The 13,893-nt window shown below is 21.0% G+C and overlaps 6 protein-coding genes across 6 annotated transcripts; 4 read left to right on the plus strand and 2 right to left on the minus strand.

Moving 5' to 3' along the window:
- Window positions 1-1,115: 1,115 nt before the first annotated feature.
- Window positions 1,116-1,669, plus strand: DICPUDRAFT_93238 (histone H3). The gene has a single exon (XM_003294487.1). The coding sequence runs from the start codon at window positions 1,174-1,176 to the stop codon at window positions 1,591-1,593; it is 420 nt and encodes a 139-aa protein (XP_003294535.1). The 5' UTR covers window positions 1,116-1,173; the 3' UTR covers window positions 1,594-1,669.
- Window positions 1,670-2,103: 434 nt separating this feature from the next.
- Window positions 2,104-3,136, minus strand: DICPUDRAFT_93239 (uncharacterized protein). Its single transcript, XM_003294491.1, has 2 exons — window positions 2,931-3,136; window positions 2,104-2,854 (listed from the first exon to the last, which is right to left on the minus strand). The coding sequence occupies exons 1-2, from the start codon at window positions 2,983-2,985 to the stop codon at window positions 2,268-2,270; spliced, it is 642 nt and encodes a 213-aa protein (XP_003294539.1). The 5' UTR covers window positions 2,986-3,136; the 3' UTR covers window positions 2,104-2,267.
- A 1,585-nt stretch (window positions 3,137-4,721) lies between these two features.
- Window positions 4,722-8,791, plus strand: DICPUDRAFT_99991 (uncharacterized protein; the record flags this gene model as incomplete). The annotated part of the gene is made up of 7 exons (XM_003294488.1): window positions 4,722-5,084; window positions 5,153-5,413; window positions 5,492-5,544; window positions 5,628-6,128; window positions 6,198-6,683; window positions 6,760-7,137; window positions 7,210-8,791. The coding sequence occupies 7 exons, from the start codon at window positions 4,722-4,724 to the stop codon at window positions 8,759-8,761; spliced, it is 3,594 nt and encodes a 1,197-aa protein (XP_003294536.1). The 3' UTR covers window positions 8,762-8,791.
- A 1,066-nt stretch (window positions 8,792-9,857) lies between these two features.
- On the plus strand, window positions 9,858-10,620 carry DICPUDRAFT_93241 (uncharacterized protein). The gene has a single exon (XM_003294489.1). It carries the CDS (start codon window positions 9,902-9,904, stop codon window positions 10,397-10,399), a length of 498 nt encoding a protein of 165 aa, XP_003294537.1. The 5' UTR covers window positions 9,858-9,901; the 3' UTR covers window positions 10,400-10,620.
- Window positions 10,621-11,293: 673 nt separating this feature from the next.
- DICPUDRAFT_159551 (uncharacterized protein) lies at window positions 11,294-12,773 on the plus strand (the record flags this gene model as incomplete). The annotated part of the gene is made up of 2 exons (XM_003294490.1): window positions 11,294-11,714; window positions 11,779-12,773. 2 exons carry the CDS (start codon window positions 11,294-11,296, stop codon window positions 12,771-12,773), a joined length of 1,416 nt encoding a protein of 471 aa, XP_003294538.1.
- Window positions 12,774-12,870: 97 nt separating this feature from the next.
- Window positions 12,871-13,879, minus strand: DICPUDRAFT_159552 (uncharacterized protein; the record flags this gene model as incomplete). Its single annotated transcript, XM_003294492.1, has 2 exons — window positions 12,871-13,660; window positions 13,728-13,879. Coding segments are annotated over 2 exons (942 nt in total), but the record flags the coding sequence as incomplete, so codon positions are not given.
- Window positions 13,880-13,893: the final 14 nt, after the last annotated feature.

Below are 13,893 nucleotides of genomic sequence, written 5' to 3' on the forward strand. Positions count from 1 at the left end.
GACCCAATAACTTCATAATTTTCCATTTTTAAATTATTTCGTTTTTTATTTTATTTTTATATTATTTTATTGTTTTATTTATTAATTTTATGATTATAATTTAAAAATAAAATATTATTTATTATTATTATTATCTATACAAATATATATAATTTTATTAAAAAAAAAGTTGATAATATAAACAAAAAAAAAAAAATTAATTTGAAAAATTATTAAAAAATTAAAAAAAAAATTCGGCGCAAACTTTATAAATTATTGTTATGAGAAAAAAAAATTTGGAATAACGATTTATATTTAAAAAAATTATGATCACAAGACTCAGCACAAAATATATGATAATATTAATATATTTATTTAAATGAAACCTTATAAAAAAAAATATAAAATAAATAAAATATATTTTTCAAAAAAAAAAAAAAATAAAATAATAATAAATTTATCTCATATAAAATAAACTATTTTTTATTAATTAAAATAAAATAAAATATTGTTAAATTAAAAAAAAAAAATTTCCATAATAAAAAATCATATATTTAAAAAATTAAATAACAGTAATTTCCAAATAACGGTTTTTTATTTTATCATTATAATTATTTTATCTATTTGAAAATATTAAGAAAAAAAATAAATAAATAATTTATTATTATTATTTCTTATTTATTTATTATTTTTTATAATTTATTCTTTTTTAAAAAATTCATAGAAAATAATCAATTATTCTTAAAGATTACTTGTAAAAAAAACAAATAATTTTTTTTAAAATTTTGAGATATTTAAAAATCATTGTAATTATTTATTTTCAAAATCATCATTTTAAACAAATAATAAAAAAAGCCGGTTTTTTAAAAAAAATTTTAACGGTTTGTCGCATAACATTAAATTTTCACACGGATTTATGCTTTAAAAATTTTTAGGCGGTGAAATTCACACCCCATATTTTTTTTGAATTTGAAAATTTTAATTTTTTTTTAATTTTTTTTCAATTTTTTTTAAAATTTTTTTTTAATTTTTTTTTTTTTCAAAAAATTTAAATAGTTTTTTTTTTTTATTTTATTTTCATATCATAAACAAACAAACAACTGTGATTTACTCACTTAATAATTTTTAATCAAACAAATTTTTATTATTTTTACAATAATCAATACTTCAAACTTTACTTTCAATTAATCAAAAATGGCCCGTACAAAACAAACTGCTAGAAAATCAACTGGTGCTAAAGTCCCAAGAAAACAATTAGGTAACAAATCATCACACTCCCAAAAATCTTTCCCATCCGGTGGTGCTGGTCTCAAGAAAACCCACAGATACAGACCAGGTACCGTCGCTCTTAGAGAAATCCGTAAATACCAAAAGAGTGCTGATCTCTTAATCAAAAAACTCCCATTCCAACGTTTAGTAAGAGAAATTGCCCAAGAGTTCAAGACTGATCTCCGTTTCCAAGCTGCTGCCATCCAAGCTCTTCAAGAAGCCTCCGAAGCCTACTTAGTTGGTTTATTCGAAGACACCAATTTATGTGCCATCCACGCCAAACGTGTCACCATCATGGTCAAGGATATCCAATTAGCCCGTAGAATTAGAGGTGAAAGAGCTTAAACAAATTAATTTTTTTAAAATCTTTGTATTGATTCAAATTGAGTGTAATCACTCCAAAGGTGTTTTTTAACACCACCCAAAATTCAAAAGTTTTATTTTACTATCTACTTGATATATTGTTATATTACAAAAATATTATTAACACTTAATTTTATTATCTAGATATCCAATTTATTAATTTTCTTTCTTTTTTCTCCAATATTTCTTAACAATTAAATAAAAATATACATTCAATTTTCAGTATTATAAAATTATACTCTATTTTATTGTTTTACTTTTATTTTATTTTATTTTTATATTTTTATGAAAAAAAATTATTTTTTATAAAATAGAATTTTATTTAAATTTACCATTTTTTTATTTTAATTTTGTATTTTTTGGACTAAATATAATTTTAATAACACAATAACTTTATTTAAATTCCAAAATAATATAAAAAAAAATAAATTATTCAAATAGACAAAAATAAAAAATAAAAAATAATATTCTAGAGAAATAATGTATTTTTTTAAAAATTTTTCTCTTTGTTCCGTACAAAGAGTTTTTATAATTTATATTTATTTATTTATATACAGAGGGGTTTTATTTTTATATCGATTATATACAGGGATGATTTATGTTACATTAGTTTTGTATGTTATTGATACAGTTATTATTATATATTATACATTATTTTACATCATTTTACAAAAAGATGTTTTAGCTTCTTTAATTTTACCAACTTTTTCGTTTAATAATTTTTTGAATGATTTCTTTTTATGGGAATCATCTTTAGTCTTTTTAGATTCATCATCTCTTCTTCTCATTTCTCTAACGGTTTCATAGAATGATTCTTCAATACCAGTTCTTGTTTTTGAGCTTACTTCCATAAACATCATTCCAAGACAACGAGCAAGATCTCTACCTTCTTGAGTAGTAACTTGTCTGAGATCCTCTAAATCGCTTTTATTACCTAATAACATCATTGGAATTTGATCTCTATCTAAAACTCTTGAAATTTGTTCTTTAAAGATAGCAACTTGGTCAAATGATGAACGACTGGTAATACTATATACAATAATAAAAGCTTCACAACTTCTAATCCATTGATCACGCATGGCAGTTAATTCTTCTTGTCCTGCTGTATCAAGGATATCTAATAAACAAGCTTGTTCATCAATTACACATTGTTTACGGTATGAGTCTTCGATAGTTGGGTCATAGTATTCAACAAAATGATTTGAAGTAAATTGAATACAAATTGCAGTTTTACCAACACCACCTATAAAAAAAAAAAAAAACTATTAATATTTCTAAAGTTTTTTTAAATAAATTAAATTTTTATTTTTTATATTTACCGTCACCCATGAGACAGAGTTTAATAATATTATTTTTATAAGCACTTGATGACATTTTAAATATATATGAGATTAAAGTTATTTGTTTGAAGTTTGTAAAAAAATTAATAAATAGAATTGTTTTTTTTTTTTAAATAAATATTAAAAAAAATTATTAATTGTTATTATTATTATTATTATTATTTGAAATTTATTTTATTTATAGGATATACAAAAATATTAATTATGAAAAATAAATTCAAAAAAAAAAGATTTAAATAATTTTTTAAATTTAAATTAATATGTAGGTTGGGAAAAAAAAATGTTATTTTTATTTGAATGTAAACAACAACAACAATATATAGGGAAATTTGCTTTAAATAATGCTTTAAATAGTGTTTTGTGTTAGTGTGATGTGTGTGTGTGTTTATGTGTGTTCTTTTTTTATATTTTATATACAGGGTGAGTGTGGGAGTTAATGAAAAAAAAAAAATTTTATATATAGATTATTTTTTTTTTATTATTATTTATATTTATATTTATATTTATTTATATTTTTATTTATAAATGAAATTAAAAAATATTTTAAAAAATTCCTTAAATATTTTAAATTTTGATTATTTAAAATATTAAAAATAAAAAATTAAGATAATTATTTTAAGAGAATTATTTTTTCTTAATAAAATTTGCGAAAAAAAAGATATTATGATTTTTTTTAATTTTTTTTTTAATTTTTTTTTTATTTTTTGATTACAATAAACTGTGTTCAGATGCATCTATTTTTGTTTTTTTTTTTATAACTCCAATGTGTGAACCTCGCATAAAAATGATTTGATATTTTTTTTTGGAAGTTATAAATTGTTTTTTTTTTGTATTTATTAACTTCCCAATATAAGCTTTTTTATGTATATATAAATATCAGGGTAAAAAGTTTTTACAGTTATAAAGAACCACATTATTCCAATTTGGTTTTTTGCTTTTTATTTTTTTATAGACTGTTCTCATTTCTATTTAATCTAGTAATAAAGATTTGATTGAAAAAAACCTTTTAATCTTTACAATTTCAAAAGTTAAAAATATTTTTTATTTATATATAAAAATATATAATAGTATGGTCTTTTTTGTATAACGTTTAATTTTCTTTTTAATTTTTTTTTTAATTTTAAACTAAAGTGATTGTGATATATTCAATTAATTTAATCATAATAATTAATTTTAAAAATTAGTTTTAATAATTAATTTTAATTTTAATTTTAATTTTATTTTATTAAATCCCAAAAAAGAAATCTTAAATTTATTATAATTTTGTTTTATTTATTTATTCAAAATTGGTTTTTTTTTTTTTTATTTTTTTTTTTTTTTGAATTTCTATAATTCTTTTTTAAAAAAAAAAAAACATTTATGTTATAATAATTATTATGAATTATCTGATCAAATATAACCATATTCAGAGAAGTTAATTTCGGTTATTTACATTAAAATTGTTATGAGAAAAGTTTAGTATTTTCAAATGAAAATTAAATCAATATTTATACATATATATTGCCACTTTGGGTTATTTTATACTAAAATTTTATTTATAAAATCACATTAAATTATAATTATAATTATTATTTTTTATAATTTTAATGAAAAAAATGAAAATTATAAAAAAAAAAAAACATTTTTTTAAATTTTTTTTTTTTTTTTTTTCATTTTTAAAAATTAATTAAACAAAATTTTTTATTTAAAATAACTTAATTAGTGGATCAATAGGATCCTTATCACTCAAATTTATAAATAAAAATGTCAGCAACAATAATAGATACAGAAATGGGTAGTAATCAGGATAACGAAATAGCAGATTTTGAAAATTTATTAAATAGTATCAATTTAACCGCTAACAATTCCAATATTGACAATGATTTATTTTGCTCAATAATCAGCGGTGACATTGATTTATTAGAAATATTAGATAGCGATAATATAGAGTTACTAGAGTACTATCTTCCTTATATATTTTATGTTGTAATACCCAATAACGATTATTTATTCACAGAAGATTTAGAATATTTATTTTACAGTTCAAAATTATCAAAACTAATAAATAAAATAGATCAATATAAATCAATAGATTACAACCAAATTAACGAGTTTATAAATAATCAAATGCAAATTAGAAAGAAACTAAGTCATGTAAGTATTTAAATAAAATAAATATAACAAAATAGATTTTATACTTACACTTCTTTTTAATTTTATAGGTCGATAAAAAAGATACATATTTAGACTCAATCAGTAATCCAAAATCTCACTTTGAAAATGGGGATGCAGAGAAAAAGCTTAGATTGGTGTTGTGCGATTTAATAGCATTATTGGAATATACAGAGATGCAACAGTCACAAACAATCTCTAGAGATACAAAGTATGAAGCATTATTTTTAGATACACAAATTTATTTCCACGAGTTAAACATAATACTACCAATTATATGTTTTAAATGTTTAAAATATATTGATTTTAATGTATGTAACTTTAATAATTATAAAAAAATAAAAAAATAAAAATAAAAACTAATATATTTTTTTTATTAAAATATAAAGAAATTAATATTATCAATATTGTTTTTAAATAATCAATATGGTTATTTAGTAAAGTTAGTTATAGCAAATAATCCAAGCGAGTTTAACGAAATTATTGAAATTATATTCACAATATAAACTTAATTGGATTGGATAGGGCCAAAAGAGTACTATTCGACATTTGTACATTATCAAGTTATTGCTCAAGATTTATTAGAACCGAATTACTAAACAGACAGCTATTACCAGATTTAGTATTCTCCATAACATCACAATTTATTAAAGATGAAATTGATATTTTAAGTAAAATCATCACAAATAGATCAGAAAATCAATGGTTAAAAGAATATATTTCAAATAATAGTAAAGATCAACAGTCAACATTCCATGAAATCAGAGACAGACTATTAACAACCTTAAAGAATATTTATAATTATCAAGAAAAATTCGAATCATTACAAAAACAATATATTAATAGTAATAATGAAAAAAAAGAAAATTTATTAAAAAAATTAAATAGCAAAATAGTCGAACAGTCTTATACTGTAAAGCTAATAATTAGATTATATTGTGGGTTTTCAGGTTTATTAGGTGTTAAAATGAATCAGCAAGAAATAACAACATCGTTATCATTTTTAGAAAAATCAATTTTTAAAAAGTATATATCCAAGTAATAATACTAAAAAAATTATTAATAACATTTAAATTTATACTAATTGAACTTTAGTTATTCTAAAATATTTTTATGCTTTTTATTAGTTTGTGAAGGTTTAGTTAAAAGCATCCAGTCAAAAAGTGTCGTTGGATATTTAAATCATTTATCAAAGGTCGGGAATTGTGATGAGTTGCTATTATTAATTTCAATTTATTTTCATACACATCAACTTCAAAATATAGCATTATTAGTTAAGAACATTTTGGGATTTAGACCATCAATCCATACTGAATCTTTAAATCAAATTGGTGAAATTTTAACCAAAGAAATTTATACGGAATCATTAGTCGCAAAAAGAGCAATTTCATTACCAACAATCGAAAATTTAAATTCAAATGACCAAAATATCTCAATTGTTTGTGTTTATCATTTATTAAGTGAAAGAATTTTCGAAAAATATGAAACTGATGTTGGTCAATGGGTATGGACACAATTATTAAAATCTTCAAAGCCAATTCATTATTTATTACCATCTCTATTGGATCAGTTTATTAAAAAGTAATTATTTTTATATTATTGGTAAAAGTAATCATTAATTAAAATAGTTACCTAATTTTTTTTTTCAAAAACTTAGTATTATAGAACCCAGCATCACAACTTTTTATATGAAAAGAATTTCAGAAATTAGTATAATGAATTCAATTAATTCATCTTCAAATATAGTTAAGGTGTTAATTATTTATTTCATACTTAGATTTAATGATACTCTTATGAAACATAAAACCGAACAAAAAGGAAAGCCAGTTAGTTTTTTAATTGAAACAACACAGTTACGCGAATACAATATAGAGTTTCTTTCAAAATTGCCAATCCAAAATTGTATTAATTTAATCCTTTCAAATCAATTGGACTACTTTTATATAATTCCACCATTTTTATATTTAATTTCTTCACAATTCCCACAGTTCTTTAATGTTAATTTATTATTATTAGAAGAGGAAAGATTATCAAAGTAAGTTTTATACATCCATATTTAATTATTAGAAAAAATACTTATTAATTTTTTTATTTTTTTCACCTTTAGCCCAATAGAAAAATTAATTTTTTATCCTAAATATTATTCAGATAAATCTACAATGTCTGTTGAGTTTTTAAAAGAATCTTTAGTTAAAACATTAGATAGGCCAACTTCAACTCAGTTAATACTTAGATATTTAAATACTTTATCAACAGAGAGTTTATTGGTATACTCCAATGTGCTGATCGAATATTTATTACCAATCCTTGTAAAGAATAGAATTTTACCATCTGTTGAGGGTCTAATATCATCATTCACCGATATTTGGATGAGAGTATTTTCAGTTAATCAGACATCGGTTGCATTAAAAACCATAAATATTTTAATTTCGATCGATGGCAGTGGTACAAGTCAAGATGGAGCATCATTTGAAAATAGTGGTTTATTAGGGTTAAAGTACACTTATAGCGATATTATATCAGATCCATTAATTGTTTTTAGGTCGCATCCAACTGTATTTACATGTCCACCTCTATTAAAAATATTATTACAAATTTTATTCTTTTACATGGTATCAAGTAAAAAGAATCTACAAAATCAAATTCAAGTTTCAACTACAAATAAGCAAGAGGATATCTCAACATTAATTTTAACTCAAGAATCATCAATTATTCAGATATTGTTGGAGATTTGTATAATAGATAGATTTAATAGTGGAGACGCTATTGGCAGTGATTTTGGTGGTTCAAATATTAAACAAACTGGGTTAGTAGGAATAAATAAAATTTTAAAAAGAGAGGGATGCATTAATGAAAACGGTATAAAAAATTTTGATGAGGTCGATATTGAAGAGATTCGTTGTTTAGTTTGCAGTTTTATTCACCAGATTTTCATCGACAAGCCGCTCATTATAAAATTAATACATTTCCAAGGTTACTTGTCTCAATTGTTACCAATTACTGTATCGTTAATCCCATCCATGCATATTTGTTTTGAATTCATTCCAGAGCTATTAAACCAGCCTTCTCTAGACAAGCAAATATTTTCAATTCAATTATTAGCATACCTTTCAGAGAAATACCCAATTCCAAAATCATTAAAGCTCTGTAGATTATCTCAAACTCGTATATCATACAATTTAAATGGTAATACATTGGTTCAAGAAGATAAAATTAAATTCCTTTATTCAATTCTACCATCAATCACCAGAATTACTAAATCTTTTCCTTTGGTAGCTGAGGATTTTATTCAAATTTTAATGGAGCAATTACCAAACAAAAATAATTATCAGCAAAATTTAAAATCCTATATTTCTTCAACTGATTTTATATTTAATTCAAATTTAAATAATCAAAATAATTCAAATTATAATATTAATAATAATAGCAATATAAATAATCAAGATAATGATTTACATAATATAAATATTAATAATTTTAATAACAATAGCAGTAACAACAACAATAATAATAATGAATTTGATAAAACAATTTATAAAAAAATCACTAAAAATGAATCTTGGTATAGTATTAAACAAGATACCTTAGATAAAGTCCCTCCAATCGAACAAGAGATTCATAAAACTATACAAATCATTATAAAAAATTTATCAAAATAAATCATTAAATAAAAATTAAATAATATTAATATTTGTATTATTATTTTAAAAAATTATTTGTATACTATATGTGTGTTTGTGGGGGTAAAATTTTAAAATCAAAAATCAACACATAAAAAATATCATCTAAATTTTTTTTTATGTATAATATTATTTTAAATTTTTGTAATTAAAAAATATAAATAATAAATTTATAATGATAATTTAATTACTATAATAATTATAGTTTATAATAAATAATTATTTTATATTATTACCATTTTAAAATTTATTGATATTATTAATTATAATAATAGTTTTGAAATTCAAAAAGAATAATAATATAAACATGTTTTTGTGCATAGTTATACAAAAACATATATAAATATAGTCATGTAGTTATGTGGAGTACATGATTATATTATTTGTTTTATTTTTTTATTTTTTATATTTTGTTTTATTTTTTTAACTTTTAAAAACAACCACTAATACTTCTTTAAATCATAAAAATCGTAAATAAAAATATCATGATTTACTTTTTTCTTATGAAAATAAATAATTTAGGGATATTATTTAATCCCTGAAAGGAGTGGTTGTTACCAATTATTTTGTTTGATAACAAATGTAGTTATCATATTATAAAAAATAATAAAAATAATTAACTTATTGTTTATATATAGAATAAAGAATGGGTGGTTTTATATATTAAATATTATCATATATATAAAATGTATATATGTGCACACTTAAGTAATCATATCATAAAATTTTTTAAATAATAATAAACGAAAAACAAAAACAATAATAACAATAAGTGGTACTGTATATAAATAATAAAATTAAATAAAAGTGGACTGAGTAAAATATGTAATTACTATATTTGACATTTTATAAAAATTAAAAATTTATAATAAATGATAACTAAATAAATTCATTTTGTAAATGGACCTTTGTTTTTTTTATCAAATCTAGTTTGTTTATTATAACTTTGTTTTTATTATAATTTGATAAATAATTTTTATTTTTATTTTTTAAAATAGTTTTTATTATTTTTAAAAAACTATTTAAACAAACAAAATATTTTATTTTAAATCATTAAAAAATAAAAACAATTAATAACAACTAAAAAAACAATTAAAAGTACCATTACCTGTATAAAAAATGTTATTCAAAAGATTCCTTTTATTAGCTTTAACTTTCTGTTTATTAAGTTGTGCCTTTGCTGATAGTATTCAAGGTGCACAAATGCAACAACAAACTGAACAAACCCAACAAGCCCAACAAGCCCAACAAGGTCAACAAGCTCAACAAGCTCAACAACAACAAAACTGGAACCATGGTGGTCAACAATTAACCATCTCTCAAAATAAAACAAATGCTTGGGAAGATAATGGTGTCCAATACAGTGTCTTTGAAGTAACTTTAGTCAATTGTGGTACCACTACAATCTATGATGCTACTGTAGTTGCTGAATCCAACTTTATCATCACTAAACCATCTGATGTCTGGACTGTTGAAAAAGTTTCTGAAAACCGTTACCACTTCCCATCATATTTATGTCAAAATGGTTTAGAAGCCGGTAAAAACATTACTTTCGGTTACATCAACAAATCAACTGGCCCAGCTGTTTTCTCAGTTTGTGATCTTCAATTCAAATAAAGTGTTTTTTTAAAAAAAACACTAAAAATGTTTTATTTAATTATCATATAAATCTTAATATTTTTTATATATTTTTATAATATAATAAAAAATATATTTTTTATTAATTAAAACTAAACAAAAACAAAAACAAAAAAATTAAAATTAACATTTAATTAAAAAAACAAAAAAAAACAAATAAACAAAATGATTAATTAAAATATAAATTTTTTTTATCTTCTATACTTTTGTTTGTATTATTTTTTTATTAATTAATTTTAAAAATATTAAATGTGTTTCTATGAAATATTAATAATTATTGGTATAATTTCACAACATGTTTTAATAGTTATTTTTATTTTTATTTTTTAATATTTTTTTACAAACAACATTTCTTTTTTTTATTATTTTATTTTTTTATTTTTAAAAAATAAATTATTTAAAATTGTAAAAGCCGTTTAAAATTAAATCACAAGTTTTTTTCAAATTTGTGCAAACTTGAACTTCTTTAATATTTATAATCTATTTAAAAATAATATTAGAAAGTTTTTATAGATTTTTTTTTGAATCACTAACATATGAACAATTATTCAGGTAAAATCATTAATTAAAATATAAAATTTTTTTTATCTCCTCTTTTATTTGGTTATCTTCTATACTTTTATTAATATTATTTTATTATTAATTCTTAAAAAATATTAGTAGTATCTATATGTTATTATTATAATTTAACCACATGTTTTAATAATTATTTTTATTTTTATTTTTTAATATTTTTTAACACATAACATTTCTTTTTTTTTTTATTATTAAATTAATTTTTTTTTATTTTTAAAAAATAAATTATTACATAATAAAAAATTTTTTTTTATAATAATAATTTTACATAGTTTTATAAAAAATTATACAAGTAAAATGATTTCTCCAAATACAAAATCAACATCACCAATACAAACCAATATAAATGATTTAAATATAAATGAAGAAAAAAATAAAGAGCTAAAGTATTATGAAAAGGGTGAAATTATTTCAAACCCTATTACAAACTATCAACCATTTTTTAGCGTTAGAAACATAAGTTTCGGTTTTCAAGAATCCGTACGACTAAAAGCATTTTTATCTCAAAAGGATGTCATCAGTTTGGGTGCAGGAGAACCATCACCAGAGTTTTTTCCATTAAATGAAATTAAGTTAAACGTCAAGAATTTTGAAAAAGAAATAGTGATAAATGGAGAAGAGTTACACTATATTCAATCTTATTCCATTGTTCCAGGATATTATAAATTGGTAAAGTGGTTAACAAATTTGCAAAGGGAAACTCATGGATTACAAAATGGTATTAATAGTTTTATTAAATTTAAATATTTTTTTTTTATTATTAATAAAATTTTTTATTAAAGAGAATACTCCAGGAAGAGAATGGAACGTTGTACTAACTCATGGTGCACAAGGAGCATTAGATTGTATTTTTAAGGCTTTATTTGATAGAAATGATTCAATTTTAACAGAAAACTTTACATATGGTGGTGTTTTTGGTTTTTGCGCACCTCATGGTGTAAATTTTGAAGGTATTGACATGGATGAAAGAGGAATTATCCCAAAGAATTTAGAAAAAGTTTTAAAAAATTGGAAAGAGTTTCATAAAGGTTTAAATTTTCCAAAAGCTTTATATATCATACCAAATGCCCAAAACCCAACAGCAGCACAGTATGATATTCAAAGAAAAATAGAGATATATAATATTTGTTCAAAGTATAATTTATTAATTATTGAAGATGATCCACATATATTTTTACAATTGGATGGTAAAAAGGATATTAATGGGAGATTTATTGGGGAGGAATCATTTTTATCAATGGATATAGATAAAAGAGTTATCAGAATAGACACCTTTAGCAAATTTCTAACAAGTGGTGTTAGATTAGGATTTTTAACAACATGGAACTTATTATATCGTCAGATTAGTGCCGAAGTAGGAAACTCTATCTATCATACAAGTAATTTAGCTCAAATAGTAATTTGGAAAATTTTAGAATCATGGGGCATTCAAGGTTTTTATTCATATGTTAAAAGAAACCAGCAATTAATGATCAAGAAAAGAGATTTTATGAAATCAATGTTCGAAAAGTATTTAAATGGCTTGGTTGAATACAACAATCCAAAAGGTGGTCTATATTTTTGGGTTAAGCTTTTAGGTGTGGAGTGTTCAAATACCTTTGTTACAGAGTATTTATACCCAAACAAATTGCTCTTATGCATGGGAGTAAACTTTAGTTCAATTCGTAACCACAAAACCCCATATGTCAGATTCACTTTCTCTTTTGTTCCAGATGAAGAGGTAGAAAAATGTTTTGTTATAATTAAAGATGCTTTGTTAAAAATTAAAGATAAATAAAAAAAGATAAATAATTATAAAAAATTTATTAAAAAAAAAGTTTATTTTAGTTTTATGTACTAAAAATTAAAAAATATTTTAGAAAAAAAAAAAAAAATTAGTTGGCACCAATATTTTTTACATAAAAAAATATATAACCATTTTTAACCGAAAGTACATTTTCTTTTTGTAGAGGAGATACAAATGAGTCATCGAATTGATTCCAAGAGTTATTTGTATTCATTGAACAAATATAGTGGCCTGTATGTAAAGTTCCGCTATGTTGTACAATGCTATGAAGTGAATAGTTGATTATACTTTTGGTAGGTGGATACAATAATTCAACTTGTTTTGGGTCAAGTGATTCATCTTGAGTTGAATCTTGAGAATTTGGTTTCTGTGGGGGTGGTGACATAGATGGCGAAGTTGATGTAGATGATGGTGATGAAATATTACCATTGACATTATTATTTTCAAAATTAATATCTTTATAATTGTTATTATTTGTATTTTTATTTATATTATTATTATTATTATTATTATTATTATTATTATTATTATTATTATTATTATTATTATTATTATTATTATTGTTATTATTATTATTTGTATTTTTACTATCTATATTTTTATCATCTATATCATCTTTAGTTTCTTTATTTATTGGAATTTCAAAATTATATTGATTAAGTTTTAAAAACTCTAAAGGTTCGATAGGAGCATTGTTTTTTAAAATTGACATAGTATCAAAATTCATTTGAAACCTCTTGAGATGTAACACTAATACATTTGAAGTTGATGTAAAAAATTTGACAAGTCTTGATTTATTGCTTTTACATTTTGAGCATTTTCTTTCAATAACTTCATCTTTTAAAAACATATCTATCAGTTCATTTAAATTCTTTGTGCTATAGAAATAAAATAAATATTAGTTACTTACTTATAAATATTATATGTATGTCGATAAATACTTACTTATTCTTGGGAACGTTTAAAGAAATATCATAAAAATATTCTTCAGTGTATGATATATCATTACAATTACAGCATATTAATTTATTTACAATTTTCGATTTAAAGTTGTTGGATATTGGGCAAATATCTTTTAATATAACTTCAATAGTTTCCTGTTGTTGTTTTT

The sequence above is a fragment of the Dictyostelium purpureum genome (assembly GCF_000190715.1).
Source record: "Dictyostelium purpureum unplaced genomic scaffold DICPUscaffold_578, whole genome shotgun sequence".
NCBI classification, from domain to species: domain Eukaryota; phylum Evosea; class Eumycetozoa; order Dictyosteliales; family Dictyosteliaceae; genus Dictyostelium; species Dictyostelium purpureum.